This window comes from Lepisma saccharinum, chromosome 15 (assembly GCF_977018435.1).
Source record: "Lepisma saccharinum chromosome 15, izLepSacc3.1, whole genome shotgun sequence".
Lineage (NCBI taxonomy): Eukaryota > Metazoa > Arthropoda > Insecta > Zygentoma > Lepismatidae > Lepisma > Lepisma saccharinum.
The window spans coordinates 17032991-17054692 of NC_139243.1; the positions used below are offsets into that span (position 1 = coordinate 17032991).

Here is a 21702-nt window from a genome sequence, read left to right on the forward strand (position 1 = left end):
TTGCAAAATATTTCACTTTCTCCCGGGGGTACCGAGGGTCAAGGGTACCACATTAAGTTATTTTATGTCATTTTTTTGCACTAAATATGCGATATAGCCCGAACGGATTTCTTCAAATTTACAGGAGAAACTACTTACTGAAATCAGTTTCTGTTGCATTGTCGAAGTTCTTCGAGGTATTTTCTTTCGCGGAAACTGTAAACTTCACCATGCATGATCCATGACGAGTGCACACCATATTCTGTTACCCAAGCGGAACAAGGAGGACAAATAATGACACGTAACATGAAAAGTTGACACTATTTTATGGAAAAAGGCATAACTTCACCTCAAAGAATCTTCCGCAATGCAGAATATGTAAGTATCAATGCTAAAATGAACAAAATAAATGAGTGAGAGGTGTTCGGGCTATATTGCATAATTACCCACATTTCCACAAGCAAAAATCAACTGAAAACATTCATAAACAACCAGATCTTAACAAACCTTGCAAAATATTTTACTTTCAACCGGGGGTACCGAGGGTCAAGGGTACCAAATTGCGTTATTTTATGTCATTTTTTTGCACTTTTTCCTAATTGCGACGATAAGAATGAATGATGTGATGAAATTGATGAACACTTACTAAGAACACACATGTCAAGGTCGGGATTGGAACCCTCTCCCGTGGAGCTCAAAGAAGTTATCACACTATCCTAGGACCCAGTATAATTTCAGAGTTTGTTTGACTGTTCAGAGTTTTATAAGTCATTTTGGTATAAACTTACAATACCGGAAAATATCTTAGATTGCTTTGAAATTCAGCATACTCACTAATTTTGGCCTCGTGATCACGAATCTGCAGTTAAAAATTGGCACTCACGTCTAGAAATTGCAAAATTACATGCAGATATTACCGCTATGATTGTCAATACACTAATATGGTGGCCATGTTTGATGATGTGAACAAGTGAAGTTTGCTATTCGTTACGCTGTCTGAGAAAATGGCATCTTGCATAAGGTGGAAAAAATGTTTGCCCCACGAACCACTCACGGTAAGGTTAGGTTAGGCAAGCATAGTTAAAATTCAGGGTCATCATAAACATACTTTTGAAATGCTAATCATTGCAAAAAATAGTTGTTTTCTTCATGAATCAAGGGTGTTTACTCCGTTCACGGACAGACTTATTTCGGCTTATTTTGCAATTTCTAGATGTGACCACCAAATTTTAACTGCAGATTCATGATTACGAGGCCAAAATTAGTGAGTATGCCGAATTTGAATATATTTCCGGTATTGTAAATTCGCTCCGTCATTTTGACTAAAGCTGAATTTTGAAAATAAATTACTCCTCTGAGAGTAAAGATGTGTATTGTTTAGTATTGATGACAAGTTTGGAATTTTTTTAATTCCAAAAATAATAATTTTGTGAATATTTGTGTCTTACATTTTTACTTAAATTTCTACATTTTGGGGCAGCATGTCCTACTTTTCTCTTATAAGTGATCTGGTAACATTAGTGATGGCCTCCATATGGGAGTGATTAGCACAGCATCCAGGTTTGGATTTTCTTTGAGAGTGACCCTACATCAATTTCACCATATTATCACACATCCTCGCCTTTGTGATTTGCCAAAAGTGGCAGAAATTCAAAGTAATCCAAATCATTCAAAAATCAAAATGTGCTTTATATGCTGTTGAATGCCCTCTTGTCCCAAAATATATATTTGAAACATGCAGTGTGTTTTGAAGTCCGAATTTGTATTCACCTGTGAGTTACTATACAAGAACTGAATTTATCTTCTCATTTTCTTCACACTCAGAGTTTATGGTTAGAACTTTCATTTTAACCACACTTACAAGTTTCCTACATCATTATTTAAGTCCTAAACAGATGTTCTGGAAAAGTTTGTAAAAGGGATACACTTTTAGTATGAACAATTAGAGATAGTTTTAATGTATTCTATTTTTTTATCAGTTTCATCTTGCTACAGTGTGTAAAGTACTTATTGAGAGTGTTTTTTACAGGAACATAGAAGACGGATGCCGTATGCAGTGATTAGAGAAAATAACCACTTACTGCAAAGCATCCTGGGAGAAGAAGATAATCATAGCTGCAGGATTCATCTTAGAGTGTCACTTAGATCATTCCGGAGCTTTGTTATCCAGCTGGGGCAAAACAAGAGGCACGGATGGAGCAGAGACATTGAAGCAGTGGTGTTCCTTTTCTGGCTCGCTACTGGAACTTCTTACCGGGTGGTTGCAGCAGTTGTTAACATGGCCAGACAATCAGTGCATGACATTGTTAAGAGAATGCTGCACCTGGTTTCTGTATTGTTACCACGTGTGGTATGTCTGCCAACCCAAGATGAATTGAATGCAGTAGGAGAGAGATTTTGTTTGCTGGGGAGGACTGATATATTCCGGCAGGCAGCTGGTGCATTAGATGGTTGTCACATCAGAATTATCTGTGCCAAAAGGCTTCACGACGACTACATCAATAGAAAATCACTTCCTGCTTGCTGATAGTGCATTTCCATGCATTGCTAATCCGATATCAATAATAACACCTTATAAAGAACCCTTCAGAGCACACTATCAAGCAGTATTTAATCAATGCCATGCAAGGGCAATTAGTGTTGTAGAAAGAGCTTTTGGGCTCCTTAAGGTGAGATGGCGCTCCATTTTTACAAAGGCTCTGGAAGTGCATGTAAGAAAGGCTCCTCTTGTCATTGCAGCATGTGCTGTGATGCATAATATATGCATTACAGAAGGAGACATATTGCGTGAACCTAGGGTGAATGTGCCCCAACAACGCAATGATGACAATGCAATTAACAATGATGCTGCTGCCGTAGGGATTAGGGAAAGACTGGCAATCCAAATTTTTTTTGGAAACAACCCTGCTCTACGAGATCATGATTATATTTAACTTCATAAGGTTAAATTCAAAGCCTAATTGAAGAACTTGTTTCCAAAGTGATGTATTCCCTCGAAAATAAGTTTCAGTAAAAAAAATCATACTTAGGATTTTTAGGTTCTAAAAAGTGCTTTCAGGTTCTTAAAATAGGTTCTAAAGATCTTAAATGAGGCACAAAAAGTCCTGAAATAGGTTCCAAAGAAAACTTATCGCACTTCATAATTCTTGAAAAATATTGATCAGGTACAATCGTCAAAAGTAAAATTTGAAAATAACCGTAAGAAATTTTAATATGGATATACACCACCAAATATTAATTTTCTGACCAAATTTTCATTTGTATGCATCATTCTCAAAATTAAACACAAATTGTTGCAATACTATAAAGAATGAATTGTGTATGAATTATTTGCTGCACAATAGCAGGGTGGCTACTAACTGGGAATTTCTTTAAATCCAGCAATTATGTGTGAAGTTTTCTGCATGGACTTTAAAAATTGCTGCTTTTGTTAATCCAAGTCCCATTGAATTTATGCAAAATTATAAATGACCTAAGGCAAGTTTTTCAAAGTTTAACTTTTGTTTTTATCGAGGAAGGAAAAGAAAAGAAAGCTGTGTGTAAAACCAGAATTCTGTCAATCTCTTTACTTTGTTAGCGTCATTTGTAGAACAATCTATCTGGCAGATGGAGAATCATTGCAAGATATGTTCGTGATGACTAAGTAAATTTTATGTAGATTTTCAGCGAAAAATGCAGGCTCGACCAGGACTCGAACCCGGGTCTCTGGCAATCCGTGCCATTACTCTACCGCTGAGCTACCGAGCCGGCCTGGCTTCCCCCGCATTTTCGCTGGCGCTGTTTTACCTGTGTGAAATCGTCTCTGCAAGTGCTACTGCAACGGGATCTGTTGCCTTTGAAACACTATAGACGTCGACGTTGCCTGGTTCCTCCCAGCGTAGAGATATCAATCCATTAAATTAAATTCTCCTGTGTGTGCCTAATTTAAAGGTAAATTTTAGTTTGAAATTTGTGTACAGTTAACTTTCTTTTTCATCCTGTAACATTTGATTTGTGTTTGTAGATCTGTATTTCTAGTCTGAGTATGTAAAATGGCAAATGTAAACTCCACTCCTTAAATTCAATATTAAGAATTTATATATAATTCATTGAATTGAGTTAGAATTCTTGGATGCACTGGAATCGCACAGAGGCCACTCTGAATACATAACAATCTTTTTCATGTTATCCACCGTCAAACTCAGCCTTTTTTCTGTGAGATCATCATGAATGCCACAAAGCACCGAACTGATGCGAGAGTGAGCACTTTGGTCCATGCAGATAACAGTGGCGTCAGATATTTTGCTTTGTTTAGAGCATTGAAAACACATCGTAGACTTGGAGGGAGGGAAATCAACAGAAAATATCTTTGAAATTCATTAGTCACTGATTTTTTAGTATCAAACTGAGATAATACCTTGGTATGACATAAAAATTCTGAAAAACCTACAATAGATTCTAACTGGCAAAATAGGTTATTTTAGGTACTATAAAACTCCCATCAGTTGTGTTCTGTCATGAAACTTTGATGTAACTTATTTCTTATTTATCTACAAAGGGAAAATAGGTTAAAAACCTAAAATCTGATAAAATGACAACATAAACAACCGGTACCTCAGAAAGGAGAACATTTTAAAATTGAGATACATCACTTTGGAAAGAAGCTCTTCAGTTACAGTTTGACTTGTTGGGAAACAAAATTGTATTTTGAATTTATTATGAATTTTTCTTTTTTTAAATATTGTTTCCATATAATTTTGTATTATTTTCTTAATGTAAAATGTAAAGTTGCACATATATTGCAAAATGGCAGTAATGTATGTGTCTTGATATGTACAAAAAATACTGAATAATGATTTCCAATTTTAGGGTGATAATTGTAATTTTTTTGGTTTACCTAAAGTAAATATTTTTTTTTTTTCTTTAACCAAGCATGATAACAACACATGCTTAATGAGTTGGGTCTATTGCATACAGCTTAAAATACAAGTGGTAAGGGCATGTGCAAACTGGTGTGCTTTCCAGGATAATTGCATAAGCCAAAAATGAATTATAGAACTGTGTGCTGGAATTGCTATATCTTTGTACTACTGTCACAACGATAAAGAAAAAAATATGTAAAGACTGATTACAACCGCAGTCATGAATAGATAATGTTTTATCTTGTAAGTAGTTGCCTATTTCCCAGCTATATTAACAGTTTACTGGAACATTCTTATTTATTGAAGACAGAAGTGCGATAATTTCAACTTTGGCGGCAATTTCTGTGTACATGAAAAAGTTGGTTAACTGGCAGTAATCCAGATACGTAACATGGGAAAAGACACCTCTATTGAGTAACATATTACTTGTCACAAATAACATACCGAGCTCTGGCAGTTGTCTTTGAAAATCAGTAGTGCACAATTTGCACAACTGTTTGTGGCCTCAACATGTACGGAGTCAACTGTTTTGTATTCCTAGGTTAAGTGACTCAAGATTGATGGAGGGATATATTGAAGGTGGGGAAGTAGATTTGAACAAAGAGCTAGCTTTGTTCTTAAATAAAATGCTGCTTCAAAAATTGTATCAATTTTTGCCCTTTGTGGTAAACAGTTCCCACTTTCAGCTGCAGTTAGAAGTGTGTCTTGTCAGAATTTTTAACCCTTCGTTGTTCATGCCTGAACTCTAGTTGCGGATATGGGGTTTTAATGTCACCTTATTACCGAACATTTTGTCAACACCCCCCATCTCTAGCTGAGTTTCTGACCTTCCTTTTTTACATAACAATTTATTTTTCAGCATTACTCAGATCTTCAAGCTTGAAAATCTGGTCTGCCGCTCCTTGCCTTTTTCCTTTGTTTATGTGCTTTTGACTTCTATTAAACTGTGGTACTTTTGCAATAACTGAACAGTTAGTTGTTACAATAAGATGGATATAAAGGTAAAAGATCAGATAAAACAGCTAATCCTATGAATTTTGAGAAAAATTGACTTGACAGTTGGAATCATGAACACTGAGACCCATCAGTGTAATATGTGTTAGAATGCTGTAAAAAATTATAACGATTTTCAATCACTGGTTATTTTATTTGCAAAAGAAACTTTTTTTTTAATTCTCCCCCTGATGTCGCAGGGCATTTTTCAGCATACATAGGGAATTTAATTCTGTGTCAAGCAAGAATGAACCACAATAGAAGATTGTCGCAGGGAATTGAATGCGTGTTTTAGCGATTCGAGAATTTAATATTTGTTTAGCTGTTAGTGGTTTAGTATTTGTGCTAGTGCTGCATTTAATGAAGTTAAAGGCAATGGATATATAATACAATATTTGCATCTGAAAATATTTGGAACGGGATCTTTTCCGGAGAAATTGGAAATAGTTAATGTAGGTAGGCCAGTAGCATCTCTTGTACCACAGGTCTTGAACTTAAACTTCCGTGTATAAAAACAAAAATTAAGACTGCACGAGCAACTGGGTACTTGGGTAACTTGAATTTTACACTTCAATTAATATTGAGGGTATTTATTTCACTACCGCATTCCTTTCATATTCTTTGTTACAGGTTTCTTTCTTATAGATTTATTATATTTTCTTGTTTTATTATTTGAAATTCTAAATGTAGATTAACTGCAAGTGCAATCAAAACAATTATTCGACAGTGGTCGCAACAATAAGGTAAAATTTTGAACACAATAAAATAAATCATTCATAAATCCTGTATGGATGTTGAGGTAAATTTGCAGGGAGACTTCAGGAGTGGGTGGATGAATCAAGTGTCCGAGATTACCCACTAGTTAAAACCAGCATACGCCACTGCTATTAATTATAAATTATTAAATGTATTAATTATAAATTCATTAAATGAAGTTTATTTTGAAAAAAAGTGAAGTTCTTATTTTGGGCAGGCATATCAGAAAAATTACTGTTCAGTGAATCAATCTGTATCATGGTAGTGTGTGATGATAGATTATATTTAATACTTGAAAGAGTCTGCCTACGCTAAAGCTATCCATCTTGATCAACTATATTAAGACAGATGATAGCATAGTCTTATTTTTATTGAGACAACTGCAATAAGTGTTCTACTTACATCTAAATAATAATGCAAACACTTAGAACATCCTTATTAAGTCCACTTTATGCACAGTAAAGCTAATTAGGACTGGATCTACAGATCCAAAGCTCTGTTCCTCCACCAGGTATTGAATCCAGGACCCCTCGATTACAAAGCGACAACACTATTGTCATGAAAGCTGCATTGCAATATTGTTTTCCATACTTGAAAACCTTGTTCTGCATGAATTGTCTTGCCATTGAAAATACAACACCGGTAGTAATGACCAGCATGTTGTGAAGTGACAAATTTATACTAATTTAATATTTCATCTAGTTATGCATGAACTCCAAAATATGGAATCCACTAACAACCAGGTTTGCACACTTTAGTAGCACACCAGCAAAGGTCCAAAATGACTGGTGTCTTTGGGAGTCCCAAATAGGACTTTTTTTACTCCATATTTTATGTATCTTAATGCATTATCTTCATAATTATTTTGTCTAAAACATTACATTTTATGTTCTTTCCCTACAAACATGTTTTATGTGCTAAAGCTAAAGTTATGCATTTTAAACAAAAAAAAAAAAAATCTGTTCACCTACAAATAACTTGTCTTGGCAACTTTTTGTATATAATTTAAGTAATTTTGTGTAAGAAATTTACCAAATACAGTGTCAGCTTTTTTCATATTTTCATTCACAAAATATTGTTTCTAAAAACAAGGATCTCCACATGTACAGAACAAATCAGTGCACATAAACACACTAAAAGCCTTGCAGGTATTTCAAAACAAATTATCCCATTGTAATTGCAATATAATCTTCAAGAGGTGTTGCCAATTGCAGCCAGCCTATTTCACTTATAGTTTCTGCTGTTCGTAACTATTTTTATAATGCCATATTTTACAACTAAAATAATTTTACGTAGCACATTAGCCATTGCTTCTTGTTACCAATTTGGTTTTGCCTTCTGTGTGTGTATGTACTCAATGAAGTAGTGGTAAAAATACTACACGAGTGAGTTGTAATTTAAATTTAAAAATAAGTGTCTTTTATAGTAGAGAAGGTCCTCCTGCATGGCCATGCAGTCTGGTATGGTATGGGTTTGAGTCCACCCGGGTTCAATCTCCGGGATTTCAGCCTGTGATAGTCACGCTAAGTGAAAATTTGCAAGTTGTGCACATAGGAAATTACATATAATGCTGAGTATCGTGAAACCAACTTCTCTATTTAAAACCCTCCATTCTATTCACAGCAACACAAACGGTATCAAAGACAAAAAGAGTGCTTCTGCATTTCTATGGAAAAAATAGCCCCATGTGCCATTCAATTCTGGGTAAAATACCTTCATTATAGGCTGCATATGGATAATGGAGCCACAAACTGGTAGCATGGAAGAAAACACTCTTAGGACAATATTAGTCTTTCCAGTTCATTTTGCATTAATGTGAAAAGAAAAAAAATATGCCACCTTGTGCCCTTTGACCTCACTGCAAATTTCACAAATGTATTACACAGGGTGGAACAAAAGCCGCAATACATAGGAAAAATAAATATGATAAACAATGTGTTCATGTAATCTGCTCGACGTGGTTATCATTAGTTTGCAATAAGTTCCTCCCACTCTTGATGAACATGCTTTAGAAAACACGTTTAAAAATAAATAAATATGGAAACTCAAAAACAAAATTTTATTTTCGTACATATTGCAACTTTTGGTCCACCCTGTACTATATACTTCTATACATAAATATCCGAATTTTGAAGTCCTGAAACTCAAATCAAGACGTTGCAGTGTCTCACATATTCTCGTCTACTGTTAGAAACTTGCAGCTCACTGCAAGTCATGGTAGATGTCTGAAATTAAAACCTCTCATACAAACATCCAACGATATTTGTTTGTCGGAAGAAACATTTCTTGTTTTTTGTGCTTGCAACTGAGTGTGTTGTATTTCCTTACTTTGAAATTGAAAAGAGAAAATATATTAACAATTATTTACAAATACAACGTTTTGTTACGAATCCTGAAGTTGAAGTACTTTTCTATACCCCAAAGGGAGAACATTTGACCATTTTATTAAAAACTCACCAGCCAAATCAGTATACCCAAATCAAGTTCACATGTGACTTTGTAAGGAATGACCCTAATATTTTCTAAAATTTACCAACTGGTCAATTCCACGAACTTAAGAGGTGTCTAATATTTGGCTGCATTGTGTACTTTTCTCAGTCTTAGGCAGCCTTATGTTTGGTTATAATTCATCGTACACAAACTATTAGCTTCATTGTTTTCAGTTACTTTATGTAGCACTCATTCAATCTTCCAAGTTTAATCACAAATATTCGTATTGACAACAAAATATCAAAAGAACAATGGCAACAACACAAATATAATGTGAATCAGCTCAGCAACAAGATTTATTGCAAATAATAAACATCCAATGTGTTTAGTTAGCATGTTATATGAAGAATATTTCAACCACATCGAGGAGCCTTCAACATAAGTGTTATATATATATTTTACTATATTCCACTATGGAAACCCCCTATGATTAACATCAATGGGATGCACTGAACAGAAACCCTTGAGGCACGGTAGATTGATTTAAATCAGGTGATATTTGAAAAAAAAATCACCGATTTAAATCACTATAAATAAATAATCTATAGAATAATGTACATAAGGATTTTGCAGGTAATAAGAATCACTTTCGGTGAAAGTACATTCATCTCGTAATCATTTAAGTGATTACAAAATATATGTACTGGTGGGAGGAAGTTCATACAAAAGGAAATTTAAACTGTGAATACACTTAAATTTCTCTTGGTTTAAAATTCAATAATTTTCATAGGCAAAAATAACATTTAGTGTACAAGAAAAGCTGTATGTAAAATACTAATCATGTTAAACTGTAAATACTGTCATTAAGTTGTAAATAAACATGGCATCTGATGTTTTTCAAAGTACCTTTAAAAAATTGCCAAAATTCAGATACAAAGACTTCAAATATCTCATCTTACAATTATACAGTACATCCAGAATGTTTCGTTTTCACTGGAAGGAAAGTTACTAAAATTATGTATTCAAGTTTCATTAACACCGTCAATGAACATTTCCATATTAGGTTCATAAATACAGTATCAGAAACACAAAAATGTATACTAAGTAATAAAGACCAGTTTTGGCATGTACTTACTTTGAACTCAAGCCTTTACCAAATCATGTGGCTTCCTCAGGAGATAAGACAAGTACAGTACAGATTTAAGACACAGGAAGGTAAGTTAAAGATTAAAAAGAAGAAAGATAACTTATGTTTTTCTTTTCAACCTTTAAGAAGGGGTTGAAAAAATGAATTCAGGTACCAGCTTTTTCGTATAAGAAAGCCATGTATGCAACTAAGATAAAGGTATCAATTTTGAAATATGATCTTCAAACAATAATTAATTTCTAATTACTACAAGATTGGAATGAAAGTAATTAATTTTTGTGCCCTTCTAAAGAAAGTCGAACTGTAACACCATGAATATATATTACATTGTACTATATGGTCAACTATACAATATCCCTGCAGATTTAATATTCAGCTAGCAACAGTGCAAACATTTATAATTGCTAGAGGCATGCACATTTCATTTTTGACGAAAACAGGAAATCTGAAATAACACACCCTAATGTTAATTTTTCATGTTTCTGAAAGGTGCATTCTCCCACCCTCTTTTGTCACGAAATGAACTGCAAAATAGACTCTTAAACACGAAATTTACCATTTATGTACCGACACGACACTTTTTGAAGTCTGAGTTATTCAATTCACGGAAAATTGATTAATTCTGCTGTAAATATTTGAGAAGCAAAAATGGACCCCTTTATACAGGAATAAACTAATATTCTGGTAATGATTAAATGTGCTATTAGAAGGGATATGTTTATTTTGTGTAATAGTGCAGTTTTTATATCAAATTTGGGATTATATTCACATTTTTTTAAAACCAAAATGTCATTTTATATGGTGTTTTTTCATGGCTATAACAGCGAAATTTCATTTTATTTACTGCTTTTGAACCCGAAATTGACTGTTTTTGCACTGAAATTTTGCTTTCTTATTTACAAAAAAAATGTGTGTCTAATAATTGCATAAAGGGATTTCGAAAGCACTGAACTGGAAAATTCACCGGGCAGGTGATAATATTCACACACCATGGCAACCAGGTACCCTGTATTTTTTCACCCCTGATTAAAAGTATTAGTTTATATTGGAGCAAGGCACACATTCAGCAATTCCTTAAACAGCCATAAGCCTTGTTAACTTACCTGACACATCTGAAATGCTGAGAAAACAATAAAGCACCAGCAAAAACAATGTAAAATTGTCTCTCTGGAATGCACCAAACTTATGAAGACGCATGATAATGTGGAAGTAGGAACCGACATTCTCTTGGCTTCAGTGAAGGTTATTTCAACAGTAACATGCTGCATGGAACTATGCAACACAGTGAATTTTCATACAAAACTCAAGCCTTTTCATAACGCGTGGATAGCTATCACACGTATAATTTAAATGCAGATGATTTTTCTTTAAAAAAAAAACAAAAAAATATGCTATACCTCATATTTTATTTCAAACTATATTTTCATATATGATTCTAACATTGACAACATTTTATTATTTGTTGCCGTCATCTCCTCTCCCTGCCTAGTCAGTTCACTTAGAGTCCTCTCTAAAAGTATTTTTACTTCACTATCTCTGTCAGTTCTTCTTCTTTTGTGTCTTGGTGTTTCGGCAGATAGGCATGGTGTATCCACAAAGCTGGATGGCCCTGGACTGCTGAAGACTACCGGCATGTTACCTGAAGTGGATGGGCTGCTGGACACTAAGACAGGAGGAGAAATGTTGTGCCTCTCCCTCAATGCTGCATCCATGGCCTCATAATAAGGCCACGAAATTGGAGTTTCCTCCCCATTTTCGGTGCCAGTCCCTGTCCTTGGATCCTTTAGTTCCTGTGACAAGAAAGAGAACTCTAATTCCACACAATCCTTGTGTAATATACAGGAGAGGGCATAAAAAGGTTTTGATCATGCAAGGTATCAAAATTATATTTGAGAGGAGTGAAGTTTATTCTCGAGGAGCCAAGAATGCATAGTTATTTACATCTCCACAGCCATATAAATTTTATTTTAGAAGGTTCAGGTTCGATCCCCAGTGAAGGTATATAGCGGTCCAAAATCCAGGAGATTTCTTTACAGTATTCAAATTCTTTAGATTATAGAGTTCTGGAATACTAATGCCCTGAATATTGGCTGTTATCTGCTTATAGTTTTGCTACCAAGAATACAAAATCTACTTAATCAAAGCAACTACAATTTCTATGTAAAAAAAACATTGTGAAGTTTCAATTATTTTGCTTCAGGTAACAAATTTGTTCGCTCAGCAAATGCATACCAAAAGAAAATAAAGGAGTCCAATAACATTGAGATACTGCATTACAATAATTGCTGGTAAAAGGTGATTACATTTGTAAAAAGAAGATTGAGAGATTTGAGTAAAAAAACAATATCACAAGACATGTATGCAGCAAAAGTGTACAAATAAAATACTATGATGATACCTGGTGTATATGTGTGTGTGTGTGTGTGTAGTATACATATATATATATATAAGACTTCTCTTTCAATGTGGTAAGTGTTTATTGCCTCCTACGCCATTTCTGTTTATCCGTCCTTCTGGCACTCCTTCTCATCCTATTCCTGTATATATATTTAAATATATAATGTCATTTAGGCCTTGTGGCCCTCCATCATTTTACATATATATATATATGTGTGTGTGTCTAGGACACACACACATACTAGAGGACCTAATTCTGAATTAGGTCTCTAGTATATAACAAAAAACAATAAAACATTTTTAGTTAATCTGATATTTCACGTGTGCAATAATACCAGTAGGTTTTAGTGGAGAACAATTTGTTAATTACATCAAGGGTCTAGAGAGAGAAGATAAGAAGAATGCAATCAGTGGCAGTAGAGAAACTTCACCAACAAGAGAACAGGAAGCCGCAACAAGATAACTAAATATTCATTCTTATTTTGAACGAACCATGCAATGAAAAAAATGCTATGAAATGAACTCCTTACGGTTTTTATGCAGCTCTATGAAGAACAATGGGAAAACGTCACAGCTAATAATTTTACCAAACTTACTTTGTACTTTCTAACCAGGTTCTCCCACTTCCTGCGACATTTTTCCTCAGACAGTTCATCCTGAAGCCCCATCAGGTGAATTACTTTTCTGTAAAGGATGGAAATATATGAACATACATGTGAACTATTTCTGATTAATTTATTCTTAGACACAAAAATTAAGATATCACAAGTGCATTGGAAGACAACAAGCTAATTCTACAATATTAAATACACATTCGCATATAGAAATCAATGGCGATGGCTTATATGTGTTTGTAAGTTTTTTTTGATAGAGAAACAGTAAGCATCTATATTCACTGAAACTGGTGTTAACACCAAAATCATCACATCATTACAAAATTTGCAGGGTTCACCAAAGCATTTATGTTAACCAATGCTGTTATATATATATGGTAGATTATCAGGCCTGGGCATGTGTGTTTGCAAGGGTCCAATCATCAATCTCACCATATCATCACTCATCCTCATATAATATTACATAATGAAACCAGATATACTAAGTAGCATTATTATTGGCACACTAATCCCTTCAACATATGCCACCTATATTACACTCCAGAAAACTGTAAAAATCCACTGGTTCTAAACATGCTGCAGCTAATGAAATTTCTAATAAAAGATCCGACTGTTGCCGCCGAATGTCAAACTGCATCAGACATTGCATGACAGTTATTAAGACATTTAAAAGGCTACAATATGCCACATACCTGAACACTTGTTCAAAGTATATTACAGAAAAATGCTCTCACTACTAATATAGAAGTAATATTTTTTATAGGTGACTGTTCTCGAAGTTTAATGATTTTTTGCAAGTTTTATAGGAGTATTACGAAATGTTTTGGAATAACGATTCTGTAAGTATTATTCACCAGAGAAACTATGCTTTGAAAAGTAGTTTACGTGATAATCCACACTTTAAATTGAGCAAATGTTCTTCATTTAGAAATGTCTCATGCATGGAAACTTATTTGAGGGTCAAAGGCAGTTTCATGTTTGAGACCAGATTATGTGATCAGCTGTTGAAAGCATTTAGGGATGTTATTATAGTGCAAAGAGCTCTAAACCTGGTACACCTACAACGAAAGCATTAACTCCTCCACGCCTCACATGTGGCAGCAGCTAGCAGTATAAACATTAAAAAAATCATATAGGAGTTTGCAGAATGCAAAACAGTTTTCCAGAAAACACAGCAAGTAATCATTAAGCTTCCAAAGTATGGGATAATAGACAAACAGAAATCATACCACGTCCAAAATACCTCTGTACCATGATTAGTTAGGGATTAAAGAATCAGAACTGGGATCATTTTGCTTATTAATCTCAACATAATAAGTAATTTACTTATGTGTATTGGAAGTAAAAATATTGCAATATCAAACAATCTCAACATTATTGTAGCCATGAACCCAACTAAGATAAAGCCACACTTTTTCAAATATAATCTCAAAACATTAAATGTATTAATTAAAACAGGATTAGATTAAAATTAATTAATTCTTACAGCAGAATGACATTGCTAAAGAAGCCTCAACTGTTAACAGCATGATAATCGTCACCACAGATTTTAAAATTCGACTAGCAACAGTGAAAAATTTATGACACGTTTATTATTCTGATTTAATGATACACATGACACAGAAAACACAAACATTAAAAAACACATAATGTATGTTATTTTTTTTAAAAAAAAGGTAATTGAAAATGGCACAAATGAACTTTGAATATATAAAAAAATATCTTTGGCACAAATTATTAAATTCAGGCAGCAGGTGACATGGAAACTGGGAAACCAGTATTTTTCTATCCAGCTTCTTACAACATATTTAATCCGCTTCTTTTCCTCTGGTCAAAGCAGAGTGTCCACCAACACTTTAACCCTAGAAAGCTAATGTGTCCTGTGCCAAACGTATAGGCTAACCATTCGTCTGCTGAACTACTGATTTCTGCAGAATTAAAATGCAGCCGAATTTTGCAACAACTATTTTATTTACTACAAAAGTTAGTATTTGCTTCTGAAATACATGAATAGATTTGTCAGGAATGGAAAATTATATATATATAATATAATATTTATAAGACTTGTGTGCACTCAAAGCAACACTGACTGGTGTTCAACGCACATGGCTTGAGCCATGGCAGCAGAAGCAACTGGTCATCCTCCTCTTACGAGAGGGTCACATTGCACCAATTTTCCTTATTTGTTGCTGAGCAAAGGGGTTTATCCAGGATTTTCCCGGGGGGGGGGGGGGTGGAAACTTTGGGGATAAGTTGGACGGTTTTCAAATGTTCGCCCTAATTAAATTTGTTCATAGCTGTTTCCAGAGATTAACCCTCCCTCACTCGGTGAGATTGCATTGCATGGGTGCGTGTGCCCTTGCCCGTCTGAAGTAGTAGTAGTAATAAGTGCATGTATCTGCAGATATAATATGATAAATCACAGGCTGAGCATCTGCATTAGTTTCTTGCATTTCCACGTCCAGGATGATAGCAAAATCTTAGGTAGGTGCTGTGGAAGTTTTGATATACGTAGACACTAATGTTTCGTCTGCCAGACAACGCATCAGCTTTCTAGGGTTAAACAAATATAAAAGATAGTTACACTTAAAGGCTGAATATAAACAAATATATAATTACCTCCATCCCATCTTTGCAGCATTACGTTTGCCAGTGAAAATATTTGAATTTTCAACTCTCAACTGAATGAACTGCAGAGTTCTCACCTCAGTCCCTGAAAAAAAAATGCAAGTATGCTTAGTAAATTACTTGAGATAATATTTATAAGTAACTCTGCTAAAAAAAAAAGTTGAGCTACCTGTGTATGGTCCTGAACCACAGTTAATAATTCTTTCAAACTAATTTGAGTGAGAGGATAATGGGCTCGTTCTTCAAACTTATATAATTTTTGGGTAATGGTTCAAATTGTTTTAGGATTTTTTTAAAATGCTCCTAGCAGAAAGATTAATTATCGAAAAAATTTGAAAATCATTGTCACACGAAATTTGAACCTTCTTTAAAATAACGAGTACTGATTGGATTTCTAATAAAAGGTTGGTAACAGTTAGATATAGTGAAAACACATTTCTTCAAATTTACAGGAGAAAAGATGGGAAAGTACTTATGGAATTGAGTTCCTGTGGACTTTTGAAAGCTGAAAATAGTGTTTTTTAAATTCGTGCAACCATTACCGTCGACTTCGTGAATCAAATGTTCCATGCGTTCGATTATGTAACCCCCTGTCAGTGTAGCAACCACACGGTAGTTTAGTTTTACAAGATGACGTGTGAGCTGTATTTTGTTTTCAATTTAATTTTATATGTTTGCCTAACCTAACCTTCCGTGAATGGTTTGTGGATCAATTTTAGCCTAAAAACAATCATTTTTCGGTTAATAAGTGTTAGTGTAGTAACCACGCGGTAGTTTTACAAGATACGTGCGAGCGTTGTTTTTTTTTTTTCCAATTCAATTTTCTGTTTGCCTAACCTAACCTTTCGTGAATGGTTTGTGGATCAATTTTCAATTAAAACCCTTTGTGAATAGTTTGTTCGGCATTTATCGGTTCATTAAGTTTGGAAACACTGCATATCAGCTGACAATAGATGTGAGTCAAGATTTGCCCGCCAATTAGCAACGACCAATAAATACTTGTAATGTTAAAAATTACGCTTTTTTCAGTGAAAAAAAAAACATAATCCCACGTTGAATAATGTTCTGCTATGCATATAAGGTAAGTACAAATGTAAGTAATTCGGAACTAAACGAGATAAATGTGTTTTCACTATATCTAACTGGTACCAAAAAGTTATTTATGTTGAAAAAAACAACTTTAAAATCACCTTATGCAAGCATGTATGCTTCCCATGGACAAGGTATTCTCCATTGACAAGCCTCAGTAAGTATCGTGGACTAGTGGGAATGAATGTTGAAGTAAATCGGAACCTTAGCAGAATGCATGTAGGGACTTTATCTTAGTGCTAAAAGTACCAAACCTGACCTGCCTAACCTAACCTAACGACGAAAGCATATATTGAAAAAATCTTAAGTAGGCTAATTGCTGAAACTCTGCAGTATGTGTTAACAGACTTAAATCTAAATCGAACCATGTAAAAATTACATTTGTAGCATAATAAAATCGCAATAAAACAAAATGAACTTGGGCCAATTTTTGGCCATGATCATTTTCACCAGTGGTGAGAATAGCACATAGAGCCATTTTCACCAGGATCTGAGAACAGCATATGTGGCTATTTTTACCAACAAAAGTAAAAATCTGATTCACACCATAACATTCTATTTTATCTTCATTGGCAGTGTTGCTAAACTTACTGTTAAGAAGATAATTTAAATTAAGAATGGGTGTGACTACTACTTTCACCAGGCAGAGAGAATAGCAGAAAGTGCTGAAGACCAGAAATTACATGATCAGGTGTTGGGAAATAATTATAATGCTAATAGCCCCACACCTGACGTGTCTAACCTAACAATCACATTTACCCCTTCATACTTGTCATGATGTAACATATTAGCAGCACCAGTCCATCTGTACAAACCAACAACTAAAGAATACACGTATCCACACTTCACAGATGTCACATAGCAGGCCAGGCAAGGTTGTAGATCATACACATGCGCAGTTAAAATCTGGTGGAAATAGGCTAGCTCAAAAGCTACCTGGTGAAGATAGTTAACAACACTTAACCGCACTTTGTTACAGCATATCCCTTTAAAGAACATATATATATATATATAAAAATGGGGGTGGGGAATATGCATACTCATGGTAACAGTTTGGATTTTTTTTTGTTGTTTTTTTTTTTCAAATTCTCATAGCAGGAAGATTAATTATCGTAGAACTTTGACAATCATTGTCACACGAAATTTGAACCTTTCTTAAAGTAATGAGCACTAGATTTCCAAAAAAAGAAATTAAAAATTACTTTACGCAAGCATGCATGCTTCCCATGGACAATGTATTTTTCGTTCACAAGCGATTGTAAGTATCGTAGACTAGTAAAATGAATGTGTAAATAAATCAGATCCTCAGCAGGCAGAATGCATTTAGGAACTTCATTTTAATGCTGAGACAACCGGCCTGCCTAAACTAACTACGGAAGCATATATTGAACAAAATCTTAAGCAATCACTAAAACTTCGCAGTATGAATTAACAGAAGTGAATCGAAATTGAACCATGTTCAAATTGCATTCGTTGCATGATGAAATCGGAACAAAACAAAAGGAACTTGGGCCTCTCATCATAATTACAAGTAGCTCAACTCCGCTAGATATATATATATATAAACCTGTATCAACGACAACACACGTGCTTAACCATCACGTAACAAACATTTCAATCACTTGCAAGACAAAAATAATAATTGGACTTCCATGGTAAACAAGAAATACAAATACTTACATTCAAAACACTTCTCCATCTCCAACACTTCTTCCTGAACCACAAACATATTTTGCGCCATGTCCCTTTTACTGCCGCTTCGGTACTCGCTGCGCTGGCGCGTTGAGAAAGAAAACGAAAGAAAGGTTAAAGATGGCGTCCCAACATACAATCAAGCGTGCATCTGTTACCCCGTTCGCGAGCACACTTCAACTCGCCATCTGCAGCAAATTCGGACAACGAAGGTAGCATGAGTTCCCGGATGGAACGGTGCTCTAGGCAACATCAGCTGCGGATTCGGACGCGGCCACGGTACTTGTTACACCGTACTTGTCGATAGTCTTTCGTTCCCATAATGGCGGCCGCGCGAGATGTAAACAACGTATCACTTCACACTTTTAAAATCCGATAACTATCCAACCGAGAGGAATATCGCTTCGTATTAAATGGTTTTAGGTAGAGAAGAATGGCGCTGATAAAATACATACTTTACAACGTTTACTGTACACGGATGGAAGAATATTTTAGCTTTTTCAATTGTAAACATGCCTTTCATGCTGTATGCACTAGGAAACCACAGACAAAAACGCACAGATTATCTTCACATGGCCAAACTTTGCTCTGATTGGCTGTTCCACAGAATCTAGTCGAAGAAGTTAGTAGTAATTAGAACATGTCCTATTCCTCAAAACCAGTCAAGCAGTCAGCCAGGCGGCCATAATTTCTACCTAGTTCATTTCAGTTCATTTCAGTTCATCGCCAACTAGGGCATTCCAACTAGAAATCCAGTTCCGTGTGATAGGGGCTTAAGTTTTGAAAGCATGCTTACTATTAACATCATGTTTTTTCGCTCAACAAAATGCATAGAGATGTACAAAGCATGCAGTCAAATGTACAATATTTACATATTAATAATAATAATAATAATAATAATAGTGTTTGTATCAACAAACAGGTATTATTAATGACTCGACTTTCGAGTTCTTCACGGTTCTTCTACAAGAAAGTATCTGCGCTTGCGCCTCATAACATCATTTCCCCCACGTGGAATTGGCCTTTATTAGAAGAAAACCAAATTTGTAGTGCTGTTTTTCGTTAATTTATTTCGTAAGCATACAAAATGGATGCGCAGCCATTGTTCCTATCGTTTCACAATGCAATAACGTGCTTTCGAGCGCGGCGTGCTTGTAGTTCTATATTTAAACGCCAGGCTGTGCGCCAGTCGACGCGGTTTGAAACTATACTAACAGATGGCGCGCAAATCGATTTCCTGTATTTTCCGTGCTTCAGAATTGCCAACACACTGTTTCGGAGAACGAACCATGGTTTAGTTAACTGGCAGTTACTTTCACATTGAAAACCCGGTGCTGGTTAAGACTGGCTGTTATCTCCAACTGTCAATTAGTTAACAGAAAGATTAACAGGACATTGAAAAACTGGCCCTAAGTAATGATGTTGCTGAGCCGCCAAAAACAAGAACTCCTGAATCGTGTTGTTTGGCCTTGAAGTTTCAAGATCCACTTTTAAGTTCAAGTCTGACGTCATTGTTATGACGTTGCACTAGCACATGCACATGCCTACTTTTTACGCTACGAATTAGAAGAAGACGAAGAAAAAGTGTTGTGGTTCTAATTCCAACCGTGGATTATTTAATTTTTAAGTTCTATGATTTCAAATAGTGTGCAAGAGAATATCACTCATTCAAACGTACTAGCCGTGGTGGTAGAAGCTATGTCAGTGAGTTAACTAGTCGGAAATTATTTTACCATGACAAAAGTGTTATTTTATACCGGAAATATATATGTTGGGTGAAATTTTGTAAAATGGTGGAATCCAAGTTACTTGATGGAAAGTTTTATTGCCACACACAGATCGGAGAAGATTATCATAATCTGTGCAGACTTTGTTTGACGAAGACTAGTTTAAAACTTAACATGTGCCTAGAGGAAGGGCGAAGGCGAGATATTCAAGGAAAGATGCTAAATTGTTTATCTCTTATCGTGAGTAAAAATTAATTATTTTTCAGCACTACTATTTAATTGATACTTAATCTTGGGGTTCGATATGCAAGGATCTCTACACGAATGTTTGGGTGTTTCGATTCTCCTTTAAATGTGTGTTTAAGTCATAAACGAGTGATTGACCCAAGTTCCAATTGTTTAATTCCAAGATTATCATGGTGTACAGGCATGTTGGTAAGAATTGACAATATAGAGAAAGTCTCCAATTTTGTTAATTTTCGGTATACTAACTAAATTTTGGCCTCCGAATCTGTTGTAAAAATCTGGGGGTCACGTCTGGAAATTGTACATTTTGATGAAACATTGTTCGTTAGCCCCAAAAACCATCCATGAGTAGCCATGAACCATTCACACGAGGTTAGGTTCCACTAGCACTCATTTCACCCCTAAATTCATCGAAAAAATAGGGTTCGTACTAGAATTGGACATCACAAATCATTTTCTTGTAAAACAACGGCGTGGTTGGAAACAATGACAGGAGATTACATTTTCGTTCGTAAAACTATGCTTGTACACCTATATATATATAGTAAAAAAAATCAATCTGCTTTTTCTTTTTCAAATTTCAAGATGTGACCCCCGGTTTTTTACAACATATTCGTGATTAGGAAGCCAAAATTAGTTAGTATACGGAAAATTAACAAAGTTGGAGACTTTCTCTATATTGTCAATTTGCTCTGACATGTTTTACATTGTTCGATTTCTAATTATGTTTTTTAGCACATGCTTCAAAGACTTAGTGATTACTTACTGCATGTTTTCTGGAGAACAATTTTTCTCTCCAGTATACTCCAGTATGATTCTTTGCAAACAGCCATTGATACGGACTGATGCTGCCATTTACTTCATGTGCATGGGGTATGGAGGGTTAGCATTAATAATATATCTCCAAATTCTTTAAACAACTGATCGCATAATATGTAGGCCGTGTCCGGATTGGCAAGAACTCCGTCCCGTGCTGTCGAAGTCACGTCCAAGTCATCCGAATCTACACGTCCCCTTGTAGTATGGTTGTCACTTTTCCCGCCAGGTGTCAGCCCAAACATCACCGACCCTGCTCTGGGATGCAGGCGCACAGTATGGAAGCA

General features: G+C 35.1%; 1 protein-coding gene across 1 annotated transcript; it reads right to left on the reverse strand.

The window, feature by feature from the left end:
- Positions 1–2593: 2593 nt before the first annotated feature.
- On the reverse strand, positions 2594–18675 carry LOC145999141 (uncharacterized). The gene is made up of 6 exons (XM_083136074.1): positions 18615–18675; positions 15837–15930; positions 13200–13287; positions 11647–11996; positions 11310–11326; positions 2594–2724 (listed from the first exon to the last, which is right to left on the reverse strand). The coding sequence occupies exons 1-6, from the start codon at positions 18673–18675 to the stop codon at positions 2594–2596; spliced, it is 741 nt and encodes a 246-aa protein (XP_082992200.1).
- Positions 18676–21702: the final 3027 nt, after the last annotated feature.

Bases quoted from the DNA above. Each gene is read 5' to 3' on its own strand.
- LOC145999141 (XM_083136074.1), bottom strand. From the start codon at position 18,675: ATGGCGCAAAATATGTTTGTGGTTCAGGAAGAAGTGTTGGAGATGGAG. The intron at 13,288-15,836 runs GTAATTATATAT...CATCCTTTACAG, and splicing joins GCTGCAAAGATGGGATGGAG to AAAAGTAATTCACCTGATGG. The intron at 11,997-13,199 runs GTAAGTTTGGTA...TTCTTGTCACAG, and splicing joins ACCTGGTTAGAAAGTACAAA to GAACTAAAGGATCCAAGGAC.